This window comes from Bombyx mandarina, chromosome 20 (genome assembly GCF_030267445.1).
Source record: "Bombyx mandarina strain Sakado chromosome 20, ASM3026744v2".
Taxonomy (NCBI): domain Eukaryota; kingdom Metazoa; phylum Arthropoda; class Insecta; order Lepidoptera; family Bombycidae; genus Bombyx; species Bombyx mandarina.
The window spans coordinates 2228869-2252802 of record NC_143226.1 but is presented as its reverse complement, the minus strand read 5'-3'; the positions used below and the strand labels follow the sequence as shown (position 1 = coordinate 2252802).

The following is a 23934-nucleotide window of genomic DNA, read 5'->3' as shown; positions in this document are numbered from 1 at the left end:
TAAAAGTTAAGACAACAGTTTCGCTGGGCCTCCACTCCGTGGTACCTTCTGAGCGAATTTTGTAATTCAGATCTATTTCCTTGATTAGTTTTCCGTAACCGTGCGATGTTTCAGTAAACTACGTTATTTCTTTATTTGAAAGATCCGTACATATTCTTCTAACAATTCCAAAAAGTGTGGTACATTGGTTTAGTGTTAATAATCTGTTATTAAATAACAAAAAAACAAAATGTATAAAATTTACCACCCCTAATGTTAGACAAGTAGACACTAATATCATTGTAAGTGGAGAGACACTGGAGCTTGTTGATTCGACATTTTTCTTGGTGTAACAGTTGATTCCAGGCTGCAGTGGGGTCCTCACATATGCAAGTTAGCCAATAGACTTAGTTCTGCAGCGTTTGCGGTAAAAAAAATACGAACGTATACTGATGAAGATACGGCACGTCTAGTTTATTTCAGTTATTTTCATAGTGTTATGTCCTATGGCATTTTGCTATGGGGCAATGCTGCCGATGTCGAAACGATTTTCATCCTGCAGAAGAGGGCTATTCGTGCTATTTATAATATGCACCCGAGGGAATCCTTGAGGGACAAGTTTAAGGAAATCAAAATTCTAACTTTAGCGTCCCAATACATTTTTGAAAATTTATTGTACGTGCGTAAAAACATTGTAGAATTCCCCAGAGTCTGCGATTTGCATAATGTGAACACTAGGAACAAACATAGGCTTGCGTTGCCGGCGGCTCGAATTAAGAAAATAAGCAACTCTTTCAGGGGGCTGGGTGTACAACTTTTCAACAGGATCCCACAAAACGTTCAACTACTACCTGTTCATAGATATAAGAAAACTGTCAAGGAACGTTTGTGCAACAAGGCATATTATAAAGTTAAGGATTTTTTATTAGATGGCACTACGTGGGAATAAGCCGTTCGCTCCTGGCCTTTTCATTTTTCATTATTATTATTATTTATTTGAATTGTATTTTTTTGACTTGTTTTTTCGTATACTGTAAATATGTTTTCTTGTTTAAAAAAAAAAAGAAAATAGTTGAGAAAATACAAAAAAAAAAAAAAGCCCGCTGAGTTTGTTTCGCCGGTTCTTCTCAGAGCTGTCTGTGGCTTTTTTTGGAACCGGTGGTAGAGTTAACATTTTCTTTTACATTTTGACATTCAACAAGTGTGTTTTTGATGACATCCAAGTTGAAATAAATGATTTTGAATTTGAATTTGAATTTGTAATATTAAAAGTCGGTATAAATGCGTTATACAGCTATTTATGCTTTCTTTTAACAGGGAGTAGTTATGAAAATCAATCGATACACGATTTCTGCCAATCCACTTATTACCACCGTTTTTCAGATATTGTATTTTATTTTTATATAAAAATTGTCCGAATTTAACTGGGCGGTAACTCCTCGAACTGTTCTTCGTGATCGACGAATTTGACAAGGAAGGTGACCGGTGGTCAAGGGGCCTAAAAGCACCGAGAATGGATCCGGAGGATCCGACAGGATATATTTCGGGTGACGGCGCCTTTGCGTTGCCCCGTCACCTAGGTCAGATATTTAAGTTTTTTCATGAAATACGGACTTCAACAAATTCTTACGAATAATTTCCACGATGAGGTAGTACAGCGGGTATTAAAAATCAAATAGCTCAATCAAAAGTTCTGAAAACAATTATAACATGGATATAGTTGGATTTTCATTTATTATTTACATTGAAATTACTTAAAATAGTTATTAAATAAGCCAGTGATGCGCAAACGAAGGGTCGCGACCCCTGTAGGGGCGCCAGAAGATTGTTGGAGTTCGTTATATTTTTTTTCGGTCGATTTAGCAGCGGAGCAGCAAGGGAGCGTAATCGAAAGAGTTTACGCACCACTGAATTAAACTCATACATAATAAATAACACAATTTATGTGGCTTCACTCATAGAGTCCAGCACTAAAATTAATTTAATAAAAATAATTATCACAGTAAAAACTATATAGGTACACATTAATTACATTAATTACTTTAAACACGTATTTGTGAAGAATTATTATTATAACATTTTTTCATTTTAGAAACTAAAGTAAAAAAAAATATCGACAGAATGTTCTATCTGATCCATACGCTTTTTATTGCTTTAACGACAGACTTATACACATACATACGCAAGTATGGTTCACCTGATGTTATAGTGCCCCCATCCATGTGAATTGACAATGCCTGGGGCATCGGCCACGCCTAGTGTAAGGTGTTTTAATCTGCCATTTAATCTTACAACACTACTGCAATACAAATATCAGATAAAGCGGCCGTTAACTATAATTAAGTGAATAATAATAATTGCCGGTATGCCCGGTATCAAACTCAGATGATTGGAAATGAATCATGAATTCAGACAAATGATGTACATATGAGTGTGATAAAATCTAGTTTGTTCAAGTATTTTACATGATTTAAACTAAGAATGGAATCTCAGTAGATGTATTAACTTTTGGTAAACTGACAGTTCCAAAACTTGTTTAGAAACTGGCGCTAGTGTGTATTCCAATAATTATTACCAATCAATTACTCAACTAGCAAAAAAGGGCACTGAAAAAGAAATAATTGGATGCGAGCCATGTATATATGTAATTATGAATATGGTTGGTCTCTGGTGTATCGACAGACTGCGCAAAAACTAAAACCTTGTTAAAATGGAGAAACACTTTGGATCTAAGACACACTAAAAAAATGTAATTATAAGTCGTACAGAAAAGGTCAACAGGTTTTGTGAAAATAGGCAAACATTGAGGCGATCGCTGTCCACTTCGGTAACGGAGACCATCTCTGCAAGATGATGCCGAAGATTCTAGCTGTAGACTTAGCATAAAACAGGTAGAAACAATGCATCACAACTCTGTAAATTACACAGCTTAGGAAGAACCACAAATTTTATTTTGGGGGACGGATGCCGGAACTAATGTTGTATAAGATTCTAACACCCAATGTAATGGCAATATTCAAGCCAGTGATATTTGGGAAAGCGTATTTTACGGTCAAGATTAAACACAAGTATCCTAGAGATAAATAACAGAAGATAAATTACTTTTCTTAAACCTGAAGAGGGAAAAGGTACTGAGAGATCACTTCATCGGGGAGTTCATTCTAGACATTGATGGTGAGAGAGAAAGAGATAAATATCTCTGGGTGCTTATAAGATGCTCTAGTCCGGATGAACTCCACAACGGCAACAGTTAGTCCTGTGTAAACAGGAAAAAAAAAACGATTGAGAATTGGGATTGTTGACAATTCTGATGGAATTTGAATATCCCACCAGGGTAAAATCTGTATGAAATTACAACTCCAAATAACAAGTTCGGTCTAGAGTAGAAAACTGCTCCTACCTGGACTTTAAGTAACCGCTACTTATTTTTGACTCCATATACATAGATGACAGCAGTTCAGTTTCTCGATACTTCGGATGTCACGAACTTTCAAGAACTTCTGGGTCTACAAACGGTACTTTAATTTTCTAGTTTTGTAACGATGTTCGGTATGATTGAACATTACTGATGTTCATGAGCAATAATTAATCACTGACTATCAGGTGATCGTATATCCGTCTGTCGTCAAAGCTAATAAAAAAAAAGATTAAGCCAAACGCGGCTCGCCCTTTTTATTCAAATAATATCCAAGGATTAAGACATTAAAAGCAAACTGGAGCCGCCGAATTGGACCATTTTGACATGTATGTGAAATATTTCACAATAGGCATCTACTATCTCTTACAATTTCGTCATTGTGATGAATAATAGCATGTTCATTAGACTCCTAAAATACAAATTTCATCGTCACTACAATCAGATGTGAAGAATTCAGGAGCTGTGTCAACATTATCACTAACTTCTATATTTTTGGTAACTTCTTCAGATAAACAAGAGACTGCTTCTTTTGTATCTGATACAATATTAGTCGATACGTCGATCTGGTGATCTTTAGTTGTTTTTTCATCCATGTATACTGGAACACTGCTGCATGATATATTCAATTTTACTTTTTTACTCAGAGGCTCATCATCAGACGAATCAGTAGCTTCCGAAGTAGTAACATTTTGTTCTTCATCATTATCACTATCTTCAAGATATTCTTCTTCCATCGAATAGTCAGAATCTACTAAATCTATTTTTGCAGGTTCATCGTTTAACTCCTGCTGTTTTAATCTATTATATAGTATATTTTGCTTAAATACATTTTTTTTAGGAATTAATCGTTGTCTTTTCGATCTGTATTGAACCAATGGTTTTATTAGTTTCAATGATTTAAATTTACTATCTTGAACCAGTTGATATTTTGTAATACTATCAGCGGGCTTATGGATTGCATCTGTTATACTATCATCATTCTCGTCTGTTAAGTCAATGATTTCTTTTGTTGCTTTGAGTGGATTTTTTCCTAAGCTAACATTTATTGGTAATATAACACCAGTACTACAATTATATGAAAAGAATGAAGCATTATTTTGAACAGCATATTTTAATTCAACGTATGATGTGACTGGACTGTAATCAGCTGGATCAGTTACAAACAATGGTGTTTCTGAAACATGAGGCACTAAATCCGGGATCGTATTTATAGCTGAGAGCGGTGGTACTGCGTGTTGTGTTGAATCCGATATAGGTTCAGATGCAGATATCGTGTCTTCTGTGGAAATGCCAGACATTTCCATTAAATCTGATAATAACGAACTTCTTTCTGGTTTTGGAGCGGGAACATCAACATTTTGACTATTGCCAACACTGGTGTTTAAATTTGAAGATTCTGCGCCTTTTTCGAGTTCCTTACAGGAATCATTCGCATCAGATGTAACATAGGATTCAACACCTCTATCAATGCCAGGAAGAGGCCCGATAATATTATCGGTAGTAAGAATGTTATCGTCTGTTTTATCGATTTGAGGCTCTTCTCTGTTTAAAATGACAGTCTCTTCTAATACTTCCGAAGATTGATCCGATACATTTATAGTTGCGTCACTGGTATTTTTAGTACTTGCAGTAGATGTAGATGCGGTGTTTGATGTAGTGGGACAGATCCCAATATCGATAAGTTGCTTTTGTATTGACTCCATGATAATGGGTATCGATGATATTTGTTTTGCATCTACTACGGCGCCTGGTTCAACAGACGCTATTAATTCACCATTTGGTAATAAAACAAGTTGTACACCCTCGGGCAATGTCTGGGCAGGACCATCATTTCCTGATTCTTGTTCAGATTTTTCTTGAGAAGTAGAATTGTAACTTTTACTTTCTATCGGTAATTTAATATTTGTAACCATAATAGTTTTCTGACCAAGCTTAATGGCTTTACCATTAGGAATATTCAGAAGAAATTTGCGATTCGAAACATGTCTTTTGGGATCAATTGTACATTTACCGTATTTTTTTAAAGTATTAAATTTTTTCGCACTAGCCGCTGGCGGTAACTTTATATTATCTTTTACAATTAAACAGGGTTTTTCATTAGCATTTTTCTGTTTATCTGAAGTTTGTTGAGAGCCAACCGATGCCATAAACATAGGCTTTTGAGACTCATTGGGCATATTATTGATGATTGGTTCAATTACCAGAGTTTTCAAACTGGATTTCGGTTTTCTCACTGTCTCTTCGTTATGAGTTTGTAGAACGATTTTAAAACAATTGTCAGGTTGTTTATGAACATAAGAACCCTTGTCGTCGTTAAGGTTAGGAGTAGATTCGTCTGTGGTGGAATAATTGTGCTCGCTCAATAGTGCAACAGATGTTGGTTTATTCTGTTTGTTTGGATTATTCTGGTCGGCATTAATAGATTTAATTTCTTCTTGAGCTGGAACAATAGTTTGGATTTCTTTTTCGGCAGAATTAATAGTTTCAATATCTCCGTGATCAGGATCAGCAGCTTGGATGTCTTTTATCGGTGTTTTGTGGTTTTCTTCATCCCTGGGAATTATTCTTGTGATAATTTTTTTGTTTGGAATTGATTCTTGTGATTTTTTTACAGCGCCACCGATATCGTAAACAGTTTTCTTAAGTTTATCGTGTTCGGCTGCCCTTATTGCATCTTCTATTAATAAGTTAAGAGCGCTCTTGCAACAGCAAATGCAGTCGTCTTTCTCACAATGGTGCCTGTTATTACGCCTTGTTTTATTGTTCAACATGGAATCAATGCGATATCGAGCCCAACAACAGAATTTGGGCTTCCAAGGCATTTCGCGGGAATTTGAAATAGTTTTCGGATTATCCGCGCCCTTTTCATTGTTTTGTTTTTTATTTATTTTCACATTATAAGTCGTAGAGTACTTATTAAAAAATTCGCCTTCGTTCATCACAATTAACATTTTGTTAAGGGTATCCAACGTCAATAAAGACTCATAATCTGTTTTAATATAGTTTTTCAGCCAACTCACTCTTGAACTTGTCACGGGCCTCCAAGACTTTGATACTGCAGTGTCTTTTTTTTTTTTTTTCGTCTTCTGCATTTCTTGGCACGTCAATTGTGAATAAGCTTCGACCCGAGTATCAGCAAAAGAGCACTCTTGTTCTTGATTATTAAGAAACATGTTTGTCCCTTCGGGTAGATCAATTACAGGATCTTCGAATTTCTTAATTTTTTCGGTTGGTTTGTCAACCAAAACAACCTCTGAGTTAACCTCAACTTTAATGGAAGTAATTTCTTTAGATATTGCTTCCGTGTTCGGAACAATCTCAGAACCAACACGCATAGTATTGGAAGTTTGTACTCTTATAGGAGGAACTTCGGCTGTGAGCAATCGCTGATTTATACGACGAACCTCTGTTATATCTGGTAGATTTATTATCTTGTTTCTCTCGATTGTATCATCGCAAGCTACTGGAGTAGTATTTGGGGATGAACTTTTAGATTCCGTCATTGAATTATCTATTAAGCTCTGGATGGCCATTGTCGATGGTGCTATTGAAAGTGTTCTGTGATTGGTATCCTCGTTTCTAACATTAGGTATGAATTGATCGCAATCTTTCAAAAACATTGTACCATTGACGAGTTTAGATTCGAACGCCTTCATTACATCAATAGTCATCGGTTTACAAGCTTTGAGCAGTGCTCTGTTACGGGGCGAACTTAAGAAGGCAACGGTTAATCTTTTCAATCGCGTATTAAAATCCGGATTCTTGCATAGTTTTATGGGGTTATAGGAACGATTTCGCGGTTTTTTTAATAAATAGCTTGATATTTTTACTTTGAAACTATCATCTATTTCATCTTCGCTTCCGCTGACTGCGTTCGTTTGCTGTTCGATTAATGAATCGTCATTTATCGTTTCCCGTACAGATGTATTATTTATGTTAACTTTATTAACATTTTCTATCGGTTTACAAATAGGTTTGCTTTCTGCGATAATCAATTGTATTAAATTTTTGTCCTTCACGGATTGGTAAGATTTGTCCTTTAATGTGTCCATTTCATCTACCCTTGTTGTATAGACGACGGGGTCCATTAATAGTTTGTAATCGAATTTTGTTGTACCATCTTCATCTTCACAATTAGGTGGTTTATTATCAGCCTCGGTCTTGATTGGAATGGATGCAGTAACTGTGGAGTAGATGTTCATAGTGTAGCGTGATTTTTGTGTATTTAAAAATTTGTACCGTATCAAAACCCAGTATTTTCATGCCATTGGAATTTCGACCTGACGTCTTAAGATGACGCGTTCATATTGGCATCTATGGTCTTAAATTATGTTTTGTCTCTTATTTGAGAATTTTGACAGTGCGTCCTGTTTTTGAGGCATTGTATATGATTAGGACAGCCTGTCTGTTGTTAATTGATTAATGGAAACATTACAAAGTGATTACCGCAATCCACCTGAAGATGTAAGGTCGAAGACGCAATATTATTTTATATAGCGTCTTCCAATATCTCAAAATATCATTAATAATATATATTTCTAAAACTTACCAGTGCTTGTGTGATTTTCTTCAATATACTCTATTCCGTCGTCAACAAGTTCGATTCCGTTTTCAAAAAAATCAAAATGCAATCTGTCATGTATTTCAGGTTTCGATAATATATCCAAATCTTGTACGATTTTTTCTGTAGTGTTCATATCATTATCATTTTCAATTTTCGGTTCAGAAACTACAACATTATCAAATTTTTGAGATTTTCCATCAACTACTTTCAATGGTTTTAGAGGTTCTTCGCTTTCGAGTTTATCGTCAGTATCTATTCTGATTATGTTTCGACTTTCGTCATCGATATTATCGTCATTGTGCTCTTCTTGCTCTACTGGCAAATCAATACGTTCTGCAGTACTAATATAAGGTTCTTCACCCGTTTGTGCATCGATGTCTATTATGGCATCATTCATGTTCAGAATTTGACTAGACAAATCGACGTTACCAAAGACTTGTACAATTTTTGGTGCTCCTTCATCACAGATTTCAATGTCGTTTCGGGCATTAAAATCAACACTTGTATCTGGAGGGTCTTCAATTCTATCAGGAAGTTCTTCAGTAACTTCTGGAGGGTTTACATTTAATTCCAAACGCTGTTCAGTTACTTCAGAGAGATTGACAGTGGCTTCAGGAGGATCATCATAAGTTTGTAAATCATTTTTATACTTCTCAGAATTCTTATCTGAATAGGAATTTTCACTATCTAATAATGTAGTCTCCGTCTCTACACTATGTATGGCTAATGGTAATTTGTGAGTTTCTACTTTATTCACATCTTCCTGTTCAGATTCTTTAGGTTCTAGCTTTACTTCAATTATTTTTTTGTCGGTTTGCACGTTTTCTTCGTCGCGTTTTTTATTATCTGTTTCACTCTCTGAATCTTGATCCAGTTCTATGGTTTCTATGACAGGCTCAATGATCTCTACATCTTGTATCGATTCTGTAAATATGACAACGATGTAAATGTTTTAAAATATTTTCACGCAATGTTCCAAAATAACTATAATCTGATGAACTATGATGATACTTTAATTTAAGTGATGTTACATTGAATTATGTATTATAGTGATTTTTTAGTAGTGACTTAAGATGAAAAACTTTATGATCGAATTATCAAATTTGTTCAATTTGTTTTACTGGATCAATAATACCACTACACTGCCCAGTGATTTTCCCGTCTACAGCATAATGCTTTACTGCTACGTAGTGCTATTACTTCTTTTAATTGCGAGCTCCTTTGTTTTTCTCTGAGTTTAAAAGAAGCTTAACTTTAACAAGTTATTTTAAATACAACACGGACGGGACACGAATGAATTCACGACGTGGAAGGACTCGTAGGAGCTTAAGGAAACTAGGATCGCACACTCAGCTTTTCTCGGGAAGGCTCACAAAAAATCTTCTGGTCTTAAAAGGTAATTTTCACACCGAAATCCGCGATTACTCCGAACAATAACAGGATATTATTACGACGTTTCTTTGATAAATTATATCGTGTTTGTATAACAGTTCTTTCCGTTTCTGCAGTATCTCATTAGATTTTCTTTGATAGGAATGTTAAAAAAAAAATATCTAAATTAATATGGACCCACCTGGTGCCAATAGAGTCTTTGGACTATTCATCCATTTCTTCGTTTCCTGTTGAATAATATTCATTTATTAAAATCGGTTTTCGTTATAATGTTTTGCTTGATGTTCTACGATAGAGGGCCCCCTTAATGTCAAATGTTTACTGGAATCGTTCGATTGAACCAAAAATGTTGATTAACAATCTGATATAGCCAAACTAGCCAGGTCCCTACTATATGAACCCATATAAACATGTATATTATACCGAACGACACGATTTGGTTAGCTAAATTCTAAAATACCTAGTCAGGTCATAAATTCTGTCACATGTTTAATGTAAAATAATTGAAACAAGTTTATTCATTATGTAACCATTCATATACCAAAATGAACTTAAGAAAACATAGATTCTTATGACACTAAAGTTTATTCAAAATGACCTCCGTGATTTTGAATACAGGACTTCAATCTGCGCGGCCAGTCGTCTATCGCAGCACGAACGAGGTCCATGTCAATATCGGCGGCTGCCTTAATCGAGGATGTCTTGAGTGACTCCAAATTGGGATGAGGCTTTGAGCACGCCTTTTCCTCCAAGTGTTGCCATATCTTGTAATCTAACGGATTCAAATCTGGGCTGGAGGAGGGCCAGTCTTCGTGCCGGATGAAGTCGATTTCACGCGCCGCCAGCCAGTCTTGTGTGCTCTTCGCTCTATGAGCTGGCGCCGAATCTTGTTGGAATATCTAGTGCCTGTTATTGAACATGGTATGAGAAACAGGTTTCACAAGGTTCGTCAGGACTGTATTTTGATACAAAACTGCATTCGTTTTTACACCTTTCTCACAAAAATGTACCTCTGTTAAGCCCCAATAAGAAACTCCCAACCATACCATGAGCGAGGATGGAAAATGACCTCGTTGGACACGCGGAATACGGTTGCTCGCTTCTTCACTACTGTGTGCGTGCACCTTATCATTTTGTTTGTTGTAGCTCTCTTCCACGGTAAAAAATTTTTCATCCGAATAAAGAATTTCCCGATATTTTTTTCCCGCGTACCGCTTCAACAAAGCGCGGCATCTCTTCAGTCTCAGGTCCATTAGACGAGCATTCAAACGATGTCCTGTTTTTCTTCGATATGCCCGAAACCCTAAGTCTTCATTTAACACCCTTTTCACCGTGGTTCTGCTTAACCCCATCTGAAGGGCCAACAGTTTCTGCTTACGTTTGGGATTTCTTTGAATTCGCGCCTTCACAGCTTTTATCACTGCTGGAGTCCTAACAGACCGAGGGCGACCACTTCTTGACCTGTCATCTACACTAGAGTCTTCATTGTATCGTTTGATGGTACGATAAACAAATCTTTTGGTTATATTCAAATTTTTCAGTATGTTAAAAATTTGAATTGGCGCGTAACCGCAACGATGCAACGCAATAACTGCAACACGGTCTTCTTTAAGCGTCCACTCCATATTTAAAAATGAGTAAAATTCTAAAAGTATACATTTTTATTTTCATGAACAATTCGAAATTCGAATTCAATAAACTTTTTTGTGGCCAGCATTCTAAAAGAAAAGTTTTTACTGTGTGACAATACTTATGACCTGACTAGTTATTTTGTAATTTTACTGTGTCAATAATATAACTATTAGATAGTTTAACCCTCAGACACAGCCCACTGAGTTTCTCGCCGGATCTTCTCAGTGGGTCGCGTTTCCGATCCGGTGGTAGATTCTGCGAAGGACAGCTCTTGCTAGGGCCAGTGTTAGCAACGTCGTCAGGTTTGAGCCCCGCGAGCTCACCTACTAGTTAAGGTTACGCTGAAATAGCCTCTCAAGGCTATCAGCTTAAGTAGGAAAAAATAATAATTAGATACTACTATCAGATAATAAGACGGCTTGATTTCTTGGAGATGCTTCCCAGTTGTAACTGTATTTCGAATCGAAGGCGATAAAGACATGATGCTTAAAAAAAATATTGAATTTTCAATACAAATGTTTGATATGATTAAGTTATGCTACTTACAAACTCCTCGGATAGTATAATCAATCGTTTCTCGATTAATTCCTGCCACTCCACGAACGGACTCGTTATTATGTTCGGATACCTGAAATAAACGATATCAATTCATTTTTATTTTATTTTTTTATTGCTTAGATGATGGGTGGAAGAGCTCACAGCCCTCCTGGTGTTAAGTGGTTACTGGAGCCCACAGACATCTACAACGTAAATGCGCCACCTACCTTGAGATATAAATTCTAAGGTGTCAAGTATAGTTACGTGAAACTTCGACATTTTATAGTATTTAATTTCTAGATAAATGTCTGTATGAAGAAAGCAATAAGATAAGTCTGCTGGTGTGCGCGTCCGCAGAAACCACTTTACAAATCTTAGATCATTAGTTTCTTGAGACTTAATTTTTAGACATCCGATCGTTACTGGTGGTAGGGCCTCTTGTGAGTCCGCGCGGGTGGGTACCACCGTCCCGCCTATTTCTGCCGTGAAGCAGTAATGCGTTTCGGTTTGAAGGGTGGGGCAGCCGTAGTAACTATACTTGAGACCTTAGAACTTATATCTCAAGGTGGGTGGCGTATTTACGTTGTGGATGTCTATGGGCTCCAGTGACCACTTAACACCAGGTGGGCTATGAGCTCGTCCACCCATCTAAGCAATAAAAAATAATTACAAAACCCGCGCTTGCCCCCTGGTGGAACTGGGAAGGTCTTCGGGTCCTCAGGAACCCCAAAAAAAAAATGTTAATCATTTTTACTTACTTCTGTGCTACTTCTCTCAATAACTTGGTCGGCTTATTTTCTTCTGCCTTCGCCAAGAGACGAGAGTTCCCGCGGTAGGCGAACCAGTAGTTATAAAACAGCTGCCGTGTCACCTCCTTTAGCTGATACCAACGTTTCTGTAATAGCATCGGTGAGCACTGGTGACCTCTGTAATGAGGCCGTTTAAGTTAATGTTACAAACAGGGTTACGGTTCAATTTCTTAAGCGTTAAGTTAAATTTTACTATTATTAATATACTAACCGTACTCGCCCGCTTCGCTGGACATTTAGAATTTACTTTATTATTTATTGTCATTATTATTAGGGAGTCCAAAACTCATATAAATATTAGCATATCCATTAAGTACATTTATTTTCTACATGGATGACAAGTTTCAAGTCAATCGGATGCACGGTTCAGTAGTTATAACGGAACATCCGTAAAAACCACTGTAGATTTCTAGATTAGTATAGACTAGGTTGCTATTATAATACTACACTAGCTCGCACGCGACTTCGCTACCGCTAATGTATATGTATCGAATATGACCACTTAACATCAGGTGGGCTGTGAGCTCGTCCACACAACTAAGCAATAAAAAAAAAAATTTAAGTCTATTTGGTTTAAGGGACATTTTTGCAACTTTAACAGGGGAGAGTCAAAGAAAGTTAAAATTTTTTAAAAAATATTATGGCATAAAAACTTCTTCAGCTATTTCAGTGGAGTAAACTTAAGTTCAATAAAAAAACACCGAACTGTTGATGCTAATACCAAATGAAACGGACCTTTAATTACATAGATAAGGTAAGATAAGATCTATGCGTTCCTAAACGTATCATTTGATTTTGATGAACTAAGAACACTTGGTGCTGCTGTCGTTAGCACTCTACGGCAGATTTCCCTATGCTAATAGCCTTGAGAGGCTATATCAGCGTTACCCAACGAGTAGGTGAGCTCACGGGGCTCAAACCTGGCGAAGTTGCTAACACTGACTCTAGCAAGGGCAGTGCTTCGCAGAATCTACCGCCGGATCTGAAACGCGGCCCACTGAGAAGATCCGGCGAGAAACTCAGTGGGCTAGTAAAAGCTCTATGTTCGCGGGGTATATACAATATGTCCGTGCACCAGTGTTGGAGACTTAATGGGGTAAAATATGGGGATTTTCATCGATTAATCACTATCCCAATTTTCTCTTGGCCCCTCCATACTAGAACGGCTCTTTCTACCGCTTCACCTAACCCATGCATCAGCCCGCTGAGTTTCTCGCCGGATCTTCTCAGCGGGTCGCGATTCCGATCCGGTAGTAGATTCATTCGCGAAACAATTGCTCTTGAGTTGTTAGGTCTCTTTTGGAGGCGCTCGGGCAGTTGTTAGCAAATCCCGCCCCTCTTGGCTGAGCCTTTGCTCGCCCACCTGTCCTGGTGAAACTGGAAAGGCCTTCGGGCCACCGGTAAACTTTCAATCATAAAAAAAAAAACTAGAACGGCAGCCATTTTGTTTTTTTTACTTCACAGCTCAGGCGTCTGCACTGATATAATCATTGCTATCGATGTAGACAAATCTATCGATGTAAACAAAGAAAAAAAAAGCAATAAAATCATCATCAGTGTGTATGTATGTACCGGTTAGATCCGCGAATAATGAAATCTTTAGCCGCTAATATAGGAATCGGGTCGCATTTTTTTTTCATCCGCGAATAGTGCATACGCGAATAAAAAGCTTTTACTGTGCTTAAATTAATACAAAACGAAAAGAAAAAAAAAATCAATAACATCACTTACGGAAATTAATTTAAGTCATTCTAGTACATATGGCTTTTTTTTTATAGCTTAGATGGGTGGACGAGCTCACAGCCCACCTGGTGTTAAGTGGTTACTGGAGCCCATAGACATCTACGACGTAAATGCGCCACACACCTTGAGATATAGTTCTAAGGTCTCAGTATAGTCACAACGGCTGCCCCGCCCTTCAAACCGAAACGCATTACTGCTTCACGGCAGAAATAGGCAGGGTGGTGGTACCTACCCGTGCGGACTCACAAGAGGTCCTACCACCAGTAATTACGCAAATTATAATTTTGCGGGTTTGATTTGGCTATTAGCCGGTCTGCGAATTTCTTATTAGAGACTACAGATTGACTCTCACTCACTTCGAGTTGTAGAGCACGGCAGCCGCGGTCCAGGCCTCCGCAAGACTCTCTCCTGATCGATTTTCTATGTCGAACTGCATCACCAGTGCGAAGAGGTCAATCAGGGGCTCGCGATCCTTACTAGGTAACGTCATTTGATCCTGAAACAGAATGTTCGGTTCTCATTAATGAGAATAGACAAGATAACCCTATGCAGCTATTTTGCGCTAGGCAGCGGCTTGGCTTTACCCCTGGCATTGCTGAAGTCCACGGGCGACGGTAACCACTCACCATCAGGTGGACCGTATGCTCGTCTGCCTACAAGGGCAATAAAAAAAAAAAAAAAAATGCAGTAATATTGCATCGTTATGCCGGTACAGGTAATGCCATCTGACGTCAAATATCAAAAACAGTTATCGAAACCACTAGAACATCTTTTGAATGTTCCAGAACATCGCAGGAATGGTCAACACGACTATATCATCATGGTCAGGGCCCTGAAACTGTGATACTTTAGTAACAAATTGAGACTTAGACCTCGTGTCTCAAGATGGATAGCGGCATTCACACAATAATATGTATGGGCCTCACTAACCCTGTAACACCTGACGGATTTTGAACCCATTCACCCATTTATGCAATGAAAAAAGACTACAACATTTTGTTATTAATTATCAATTTGTAGTTTCTGAAAATTTACAAAATCTTTCATTGAATATAAAATATAGGATAGGTATAATGTTACTGCCATCTACAGGAGCAATGACGAACTAATCGAAGCGAAGCCATCTAATGGCCGACGCCCGTAAACATTTTTGTTGAGTGCTTGAGTTGCTCACCTATAACTAATTTATGTGTATTATCTATGAACTTCACTTTTAATTAACATTTTTGTTTATGTTAATCATCATCATCATCAACAGCCTAGAGGAGAGGCTATGTTGTGTCCAGCAGTGGACGACTGTTGATGATGTTCATGTTAATAATTTTAAAAAAAGCTAAAGAAAAGCGACTCACTTTATCAATGAAGTCTATTTTTTCATGAACTACAATCAGATCGAAGAGCAGCCAGTCGGTCTGGGTCATCCGCGCCACGGTCGGCACGTTTTTAATCTTATCATCTGCGGCGTAGAGTCTCTTCAGCTTCTTTAAGGTTAATATTCGCATGCGCTGCCTGTTAACGATTTTTTACCAATTAACATGAGAAGAATTGAAAGATTTATGTGTCATCAGCATGGAAAGTGTTGAAAATTTTATGAAGTGTCGATAGGCAGCGGCTTGGCTCTGCCCCTAGCATTGCTGAAGTCCATGGGCGACGGTAACCACTCACCCTCAGGTGGGCCGTATGCTCGTCTGCCTACAAGGGCAATAAATAAAAAAATAAAAAAAGCATGGGAAAAGTTTTTGATCAATGTCAATATGATTCGGATATCATTTTACATCAGATATACTGGTCAGCTCATTCACCCATTACAACATAAAGAGTGTTACTGATACCGGATCTCGCGAAATAAGCATTAACCATTCGAAACGGGTTATTACAGAAATATTGTTAAAAACCCTTTCTTGCTTCAAAGGGAAGAGTTTGCACTGAGCACGCGACGTATTATTATTCGGTAGGTCATCTGGAGATAATAAAAAAACTACCGTCCATTCCCAATCATCCAAGTAATTCTGCTAAATTGACCAAATTAAGTTTTGTACGCACATTAAGGTTCATTAATTAAATTCCCTAAAAATAAAAATACCAAATGGAGTTTTGTTGAATTTTTTGTCGGACAAATCTGAAAGTATATTATGTATTTCTTTCTTTCTTTTGTTCTTTCTTTCTGTCTGATCGTGTTTTTTTTCTCTTTGCGTACAACTTGGCTATCCCATGAATTCCCATGTAACTTTGCACCATGGATAAGGCCCATTTCTACTGCGAAGTATGCAGTCTGGAAGAAAGGGTTGCTATTCCAGAACAATAGGACTTTAATTTTTTAAAATCGGGAGTGTTGTCTTCATCCACCGGCCAGCCCACCCGGTGGGTCAGCCGACCTTTAGTGATTGCCAGAGCTTATGTAGCGAAGCACTTTGACACAAGACTTTCAAATGTGCTAGAGGTCCCGCAGTAGTCGAAATTCGACTATAAGTAATTGGAATTGTAAGTTTGTGTACTATTATGATTGTATTTTATTCTTCTGTAATCACAAATTTCGCCAAGACTACACTATAAAAAATATTAACAAAGACAAACAATATATAATCTATTCTCAATTTGACAACAGACGTCGAGAACAAAAGTTTGACAATAAATAGTATGCATGCGTGTGTGCGTCAAATACATGGTATGTAGTGTGTGTAATGTTTTCTTTATTGATTTAATGTATCTTTTATGGATTTATTTTAAAAAATATTAGCATTGTGCACTTCTTCTCTATATTCTCTATAAGTCTGGAAAATTTCATCCTCCTCCGTCCGCGCAATTTTCTTAAAAAGGGATGCAAAGTTTTTGCTTCACGTCTTAATATATAGACTGTTCCAAAATTGAAACTAAAGGAACCATAACTGCTTCACGACATAACCAGTTCATTTGCATAATTCAACATAATTGTTAGTAACAAAAACCGCTAATATCAACACATGGCCAACATTACTCACCAGAGCATATTACATCCGCAACCTGTCTCCTTCTTCATCATTTCCCAGACTTCATCTTCTGGTTTCTTCTCGTGTATCAGTGACCGAGCCAACGACCGAATCATCCGACGTTTGAACTTGTCTAGTTCATCGACGTTCGAGATATCTGTTCAAAAAGAGGAAAAAGTAGTTCAATTAATTGATTGTACACTAAAGCATAATAAATACCCTTAAGAGGTGTACTTTCCGAAACGATAACGATAATCACTATTCCAAGTTAAAATAAGCGTAGCGTTCTTTTTAGTGGGTTAACATTTGAATATTGTGCTAACATCAGTCAGTAGTCTACGACTCGAGAAGCTCAAGATAATACTCCGCAGGGGAGATACACAGATGCGATGATCGGTTGGTGTCCTTCAGTGAGATGTGGTAGACTGATTTCTCGATGTGAGAAAACGAGGGGGATCGAGTGCGATGTGTAATAAATGGCAGCCTTTTAGGGGCGGGAATTCTGTCATTCCTAACCATGACAAAATTTGCGATTTTAAGGTCGCGACGTGAGAGCTTAAGGAGAGTTTCCTGAACCAAGAAAACATCAATTTGATTTTCGCGGAGGAATTCAAAGATTTGGTCGCGTTGTCGCGCGAGGCCGTTAGCGTTGAAAAACTCTAACTTAACAGAAAAAAGGTTTTACTCGTGCGTTATAAATTGTTTCTATCGCGAGAGCGTGCGAGATACGGCCTCGTACACGTCCTTATGCTCGAACGCGGTGGCGAGTCGTTCTTCCGCAGTTGTCCACGAGCGGATCACGTCGGCGAACAAACGGAGCCCATCAATGTTGACAGCCGAGATGAAATCACATGCTAGAGCGAAGTTACTTATAGCAGAGGGCTGGAGGGGCGCTAATCGGGCACGATATTGTGGGGGAACTTTCCCCGGCTGCTTTGCATGTGGTACACGCCGGTTGCTGGGAACTATCGCTCCCTTAAATCCGTTTCGATTATTCGTGAAAATTAAGCGTGTAAGAGTGATATTCTATACGCTCCTTTCGAAAGCGTTGAGACAGAGTGCGGTGGTCGTTGGGGGGTGAGGACTTTAATTTGGATCCCACGTGCGAGGTTACGTGCATTGGTATAGTTAATCTTTAGTGAGAAGAGGGCGCAAGAGACGTGGTCTTACACTGACTTGGGAGTATTAGTGGGGCGGGCCTTGTATTTTTAAAGCTTGAACGTTTGGTGGTCCCCCTTGGGCCGAGGTTGACTCGGGGGCTTTAACGGGCGGGCGTGAAGTATTCGCGGCTCTTGAGAATTTTGAAGAGGTGAAGTTATTACGGCACCCCCGTATATTTGCCCCGTACGACAATCGTGAAACCATAGAACGAGGCGGTAGCGGGGTCAATGACGACTGTTTACCATTCGGTCTACAGAATCGGGTAGAAAATTTTACATAAAAGAATGATGCTCAGAACCCGATCCTGTATGCCGAATGGTAAACAGTCGACGTCGCCCAAAGCACGTCATTACGGATCCTCCCGATCCATTAACGGTGCTTTTAGGCACCACAAGCACCGGTCACCGACCCGGTGGTAGATTCAGCGAAGTATAGTCCCCGGCACGTAACTTCGCAAGAGTCGCTAGATGCGCAGAAGTCGTTTTTTAGGTCTCTTTGGTTGTCAAGCGGGACGCGGGGAAAGACATAGCACCGTTCCGAGCGCGCGATTGGTGAGTCAGTCGACCCTCCCCTCCCGCACCGCGTGCACGTTCCGTTCGCTCCCGGTTACACATGCGCCTACTAAAGTTGTAGGAACCCTTTGTTTATATTGAGTTTTTAGTTACGGTGCTCAGGTGCTACCATAAATTTAATCCAAGGGGTAGCACTATTAGAAAATGATAGTGACGACGGCGACACATAATTTTCAATATTAAGTATATTTTTTTAAATAAACTATTTAACTTTCAATTGTATTTTATTTATAACACCTAATACACTTCACGAATTCCTCTTTTCTTTGACTTTCTTCTAAACACACAGGCTTAAAAATAAATTATAGCAATTTTTTTTTTTTATAAAATTAAATTAAATTATATGCGGGCAATAAAAGTGACCATTTTTTTGTTGCAACGTACACTATGCGCGACATTACCCCCACTACACCAAAACCTTGCCAACTTACGTGCCACTTACTATACTGCTCTTGCTAGGGTCAGTGATAGCAACACTCCGGTTTGAGACCCGTGAACTGACCTACACACGTTAGGGTGAAGCTGAAATAGCCTGTCAAGGCTATCAGCATAGGTAGGGGAAAAAAAGCTCAGAAAATGAAAATATTACGGTTATGAAGTGTTCAGGCATTGACAAACAGTGCCATCTAGTGGATGCAGAAAGTAGGTTATTTGTGTACATTCTATCTCCCATAGATACAGTCGATAAATACGGTTGCAATTTCTCCCGAATCCTTATCGAAGTCAGTGTAGCCAGATCGCGGACGAAAAGTTTCCCTCTTGAGCACTAAAGTGTACGTCAAACAATACGTTTTAATATATGAAAATCATCGCTTATGCATTGAATAAAAAATTTAGAATAAAATCTATCTAGAATTACTATTGAATCTCAAAAATTGGAACAAAGCACACGTTTTGAAAAGAAAAAATGAATAGTTACTGGTAGGACTTCTTGTGAGTCCGCGCGGGTGGGTACCACCGCCCTGCCTATTTCTGCCGTGAAGCAGTAATGCGTTTCGGTTTGAAGGGTGGGGCAGCCGTTGTAACTATACCTGAGACCTTAGAACTTATATCTCAAGGTGGGTAGCGCATTTACGTTGTGGATGTCTATGGGCTCCAGTAACCACTTAACACCAGGTGGGCTGTGAGCTCGTCCACCCATCTAAACAATAAAAAAAAATGGTATGGAAACTAGCGACATCTTGTAGCGGATGCCCCTAAACTTATATGTTGTTAAAGCTAAGGCATTTCCTTAATGTTTAACTAAGCACAGAAACTATAAAATTAATAAGTCTTACAAGTCTTTATTTATTATAGACAAGTTGATTAAATTTTATCAATTGGTGGTTCCTGAAAATTTACAAAATTTCACATTAAAAATAAAAGGATAGGTAATATCTTACTGCCACCTACAGGAGAAACTAATCGAAGCGAGGTCATCTAGTAGCCGACGCCCATAATCATTTTAGCTGAGTGCTCGAGTTGCTTATCTATAACTAATTTACGTGTATTATCTATGGATTATCGTCTAGCTCACAGTTCGTCTGACCTAAAGGTCTGTTACCAGGTCATAAAATAAAAAAATATAAAATCACAGTTCGTCTGTTAAAGGATTGCGATAGCCCTGAGAGGCGTCAAGTCAAAGTTTTACTTCAATTTCAAATGAATGATCAAATGATGAATTTGCTTATTTACTTTGCGTTAACAATTATCAGAATAGGTAGCACGAAAATGTCGTACGTGATCTTAGAAATAACTCTACTTAGCAGATGAAAACCCACATTTTCTGAATTTTCCGTTCTATATAGCGATACTAACCTCCAATAAACTTATGTATATGACAAATGAAATTCATTTATGTCCAGCCATGAGTGTCCCAACTCATTATTGTCCTTGTCTTGACTCTAGTAGAGTGGAGTGACGCTAAATTTTATGCCCAATTGAAGAACTAGGGCGTTTACTATCTTGATGTGGATACCGCGATTTTATCCAACTATCTCTGTGTAACGAGGGTGTTACAGGAATAATAATAATCTGATAATTTGCGGTAGAGTAAATAAAAAATGTATGCGCAGCATAGCTGAGCGCTTCAGTCTTACCGGACCGGCACATACTCGTATCAATGGATAAGTTTTATTAAGCGCTCGTGTTTTTACTGAAACTAGTAGTCCTGTGGTCGTCGAAATTCGACTATAATTCATTGAAATTAAAGTTTGTACACTATTATAATTTAAAAACAAATAGTATGCATGCGTGTGTGTGTCCAAATACATGGTAGTGTGTGTAATATTTTTATTTGTTGACTTAATGTATTTTTTATGGATAATTTAAAAAAATATTAACATTCTGCACACTCCGTCTCTATCTTTAATCACAAGGTTATGAAGTTTTTGCTTCACGTATTAGTATATAGATAACCCATCTCTACCTGCCCCATCAAATATTTGAACTGAAAAGCACATAAACAAGTTTCAACTTCTAGTATACTGTAATATAATTGTCATTTTAAAAGCAATGAAATATATACAAATTAGAAACTTTTGTAAAATTGTATTATGTACGACGAACTTAAGATCAGCTCAGCTTTTAATTAGCACCAAGTACATACTCGTCGTAGTATAAAACAAAGTCGCTTTCTCGGTCTCTATGTATGCTTAAATCTTGAAAACTCAAAACGGATTTTGATGCGGTTTTTTTAATAGATAGAGTGGTTGAATATATGCATAATAACATCCATTAAATAGTGGAGAAATCAATAATAAATTACAGTTTCCAAAGGGAAGCGAGGGCGGGTCGCTAGTTCGTAATAAAATTACCAGAACAAAGTTTGTAAGAATTAAGATCCACAGGAAATATTTCATAATAATATAATTAGCGAGCGGGGCTTGCATAAATTTCACTAATCAATAAAAAACAAAAAAGGGTTTTACCGAACGAATATGGAATAAAGGGAATAAAACGAAATCATGGTAGGTAATTCTAGAATATGCTAGTGCTCATGGGCCTCATGCATAATATTGATCTAAATAATTGTTTCATTTTCACGTTCCACCATTATGTTAATTCAGATCATCTAGCAAGGAGGTGCGCCATCATTCTATTACGAACTACAAACAAAATGAATCATTATCGAACAACATTGAAGTAGAGCGGTCGTGCTCATGTGACAACATCACGAAAATAATAATATTTAGTAAGTACAAAAAAGTTGTTTAGAATTTAGTTCGTTAAATATGTCAGTGAATGACATGTAACTAGCGTTATGTTTTATGTTATCTATCGTATTTAAATAAGTCGGCGTGCTCACAATTATCAAATCCAGATGAAACTAAAATGCAACAAAAATGTCATGGTACCTTTTTTTAATAATATATTTTTATTCATTATTATATTGGTGTATTAATATACTAATATTATTAATATGTCATAGGACACATTCCAGTATTATTAGCCCGTACGAAATACCAATAAATGAACGACAGTTATAAAAATAATCTAATTTATTTTTAATATTTGCAAATTACATGTTCACTTTTCTACAATAAAGTTTAAAATAACTTTTTTGCGATAAGTGATGCAATAAATGTACCCTAATATATTTTTTATTCTGGTCTATACTTGGATAAGTTAAAAAAATACTTTATCCACAATTTTTATTAGGTTCATTTTTTTAAAGATCGGTATATGGCTATCGATTTTATTTTTGCTCAGAAAAAAATATTTAATGTTCATTTTTATGTTAATTTAATTTATTTTATGTTAATTTAAAATTATTATTAATTACAAAATATGTAATTTCACAGCATATTGAATTATTCGACTAGATTCAATAATTAGTAAGCGTCGCCGTGCGATTTTATTTGTACACGTTTAACTTTGGTGACACGTCCGCCGCGACTCGCCGTCATAAGGAGAATGAAGACTCGAAAAGTATCGACGTAAATACCTTTTTGATTTTTTGTAGGCGGCATTCTAGTAGAATTACTTCATTAATCACAAATAAATATCTTTAGGTTTCATTAAATTTGTTCAATAACACATTTCACTTAAAATTTACGATCACAATCTGTTCACAGCAAATGCTAACGCGTTCACGGCTGACAACAAAATGGCGTTGTATAGTTTTAGCTTTCGCGGGAAGCTACCGCCGACAGCGCCGGCATTGAGCGCGTCCGCATGAGTGCGACCGAGACAAAATATACGCCAGCTCTCTCGTTTTATTGGGTGAACAAGAAAAAAATAGTCGCTCGTATCAGCTCTTTCATTTCACATTTCTGCTCCATTTGCCGATGTAACAGGTTGTGTGCTTGTTAATAAATGAAAACAAAAATAATAATACTATTTTTTCGGCAAACATGTTTTATGAACTAGTTTATTCCTCAGGAATAGAATTGTGTTTATAACCAATATGTGCAATTATTGTATTTGCCTAAATGGTTTTAAAAGTTTCATATTTTATAGTTGAAGGGTAATTAATATGTGTATTTCTGAAGTAGACAAAGCTATCTTTAATATGGTTCGTAATACGCGTGCTATTTATTATCATATCTGTTGGCGCCATTGCGCTTTGTAAATCATATATCTTAGATAAAAATCTTAACATTTTCACAAATAGTTGACACGGAATACATGGTTTATTCCTCAAAGCAGAGTAGGTATCTATTAAAGCTATTCCACTTTATAACTTGCAAATCACAACCATTAAGGTCACGATTTAGGTTCAAGGATGTTTGACTTGGTTCTTTGATTTTTTTTAAAGTGTTGTAACCGTGAAATCTTTTGAATTATTAATGGCGCTGTCTTCGAAATGAAGAGTGCTAAGTCTAACATAATGTAAATATAGTAGGTGTTATTTTTTTTTTCATTGCTTGAAAACAGCATATTCTTATTTTGTTTTGCAAGTATTTCTATGTGTGAGAATGCAATATTTTATTTCGTATTAAATACGTCGCGTCTCTGGTTTATTTAACTAAGATTACACTCGTCAATAAAGATGCTGGGACTTGTTTTTTTTTATTGCTTAGCTGTGTGGACTACTTTACGGCCTATCTGGTGTTAAGTGGTTACTGGTACATAATATTTACTGAAATAAAATAATAATTTACATTAAGACGCGCATGCTGCTACAACTCGAGGTATGAGATCGAGTCTTTTTTTTTTTTTTCCTACCTATGCTGATAGC

At 37.3% G+C, this 23934-nt stretch overlaps 2 protein-coding genes across 3 annotated transcripts in view; one reads left to right on the top strand and one right to left on the bottom strand.

Moving 5' to 3' along the window:
• Positions 1–1696: 1696 nt before the first annotated feature.
• LOC114245080 (uncharacterized) lies at positions 1697–23002 on the bottom strand. Its single transcript, XM_028177083.2, has 9 exons — positions 22699–23002; positions 17053–17197; positions 15427–15583; positions 14431–14570; positions 12281–12448; positions 11532–11613; positions 9535–9580; positions 7947–8885; positions 1697–7580 (listed from the first exon to the last, which is right to left on the bottom strand). The coding sequence occupies exons 1-9, from the start codon at positions 22721–22723 to the stop codon at positions 3799–3801; spliced, it is 5484 nt and encodes a 1827-aa protein (XP_028032884.2). The 5' UTR covers positions 22724–23002; the 3' UTR covers positions 1697–3798.
• The window catches only part of iav (transient receptor potential cation channel subfamily V iav), a 54328-nt gene continuing 52262 nt past the window's right edge, over positions 21869–23934 (top strand). For both annotated transcript variants that reach the window (XM_089735798.1, XM_028177090.2), the window contains exon 1: positions 21869–21945. The gene's annotated coding sequence lies outside the window, so the exon portion shown is untranslated. The remainder of the gene's footprint in view (positions 21946–23934) is intronic.

Coding starts and splice junctions, on each gene's coding strand:
- LOC114245080 (XM_028177083.2), bottom strand. CDS start 22,723: ATGCCGCCTACAAAAAATCAAAAAG. Junction 15,584..17,052: donor TGCGGATGTAATATGCTCTG/GTGAGTAATGTT, acceptor AATCGTTAACAG/GCAGCGCATGCGAATATTAA. Junction 14,571..15,426: donor AAATAGACTTCATTGATAAA/GTGAGTCGCTTT, acceptor ATTCTGTTTCAG/GATCAAATGACGTTACCTAG.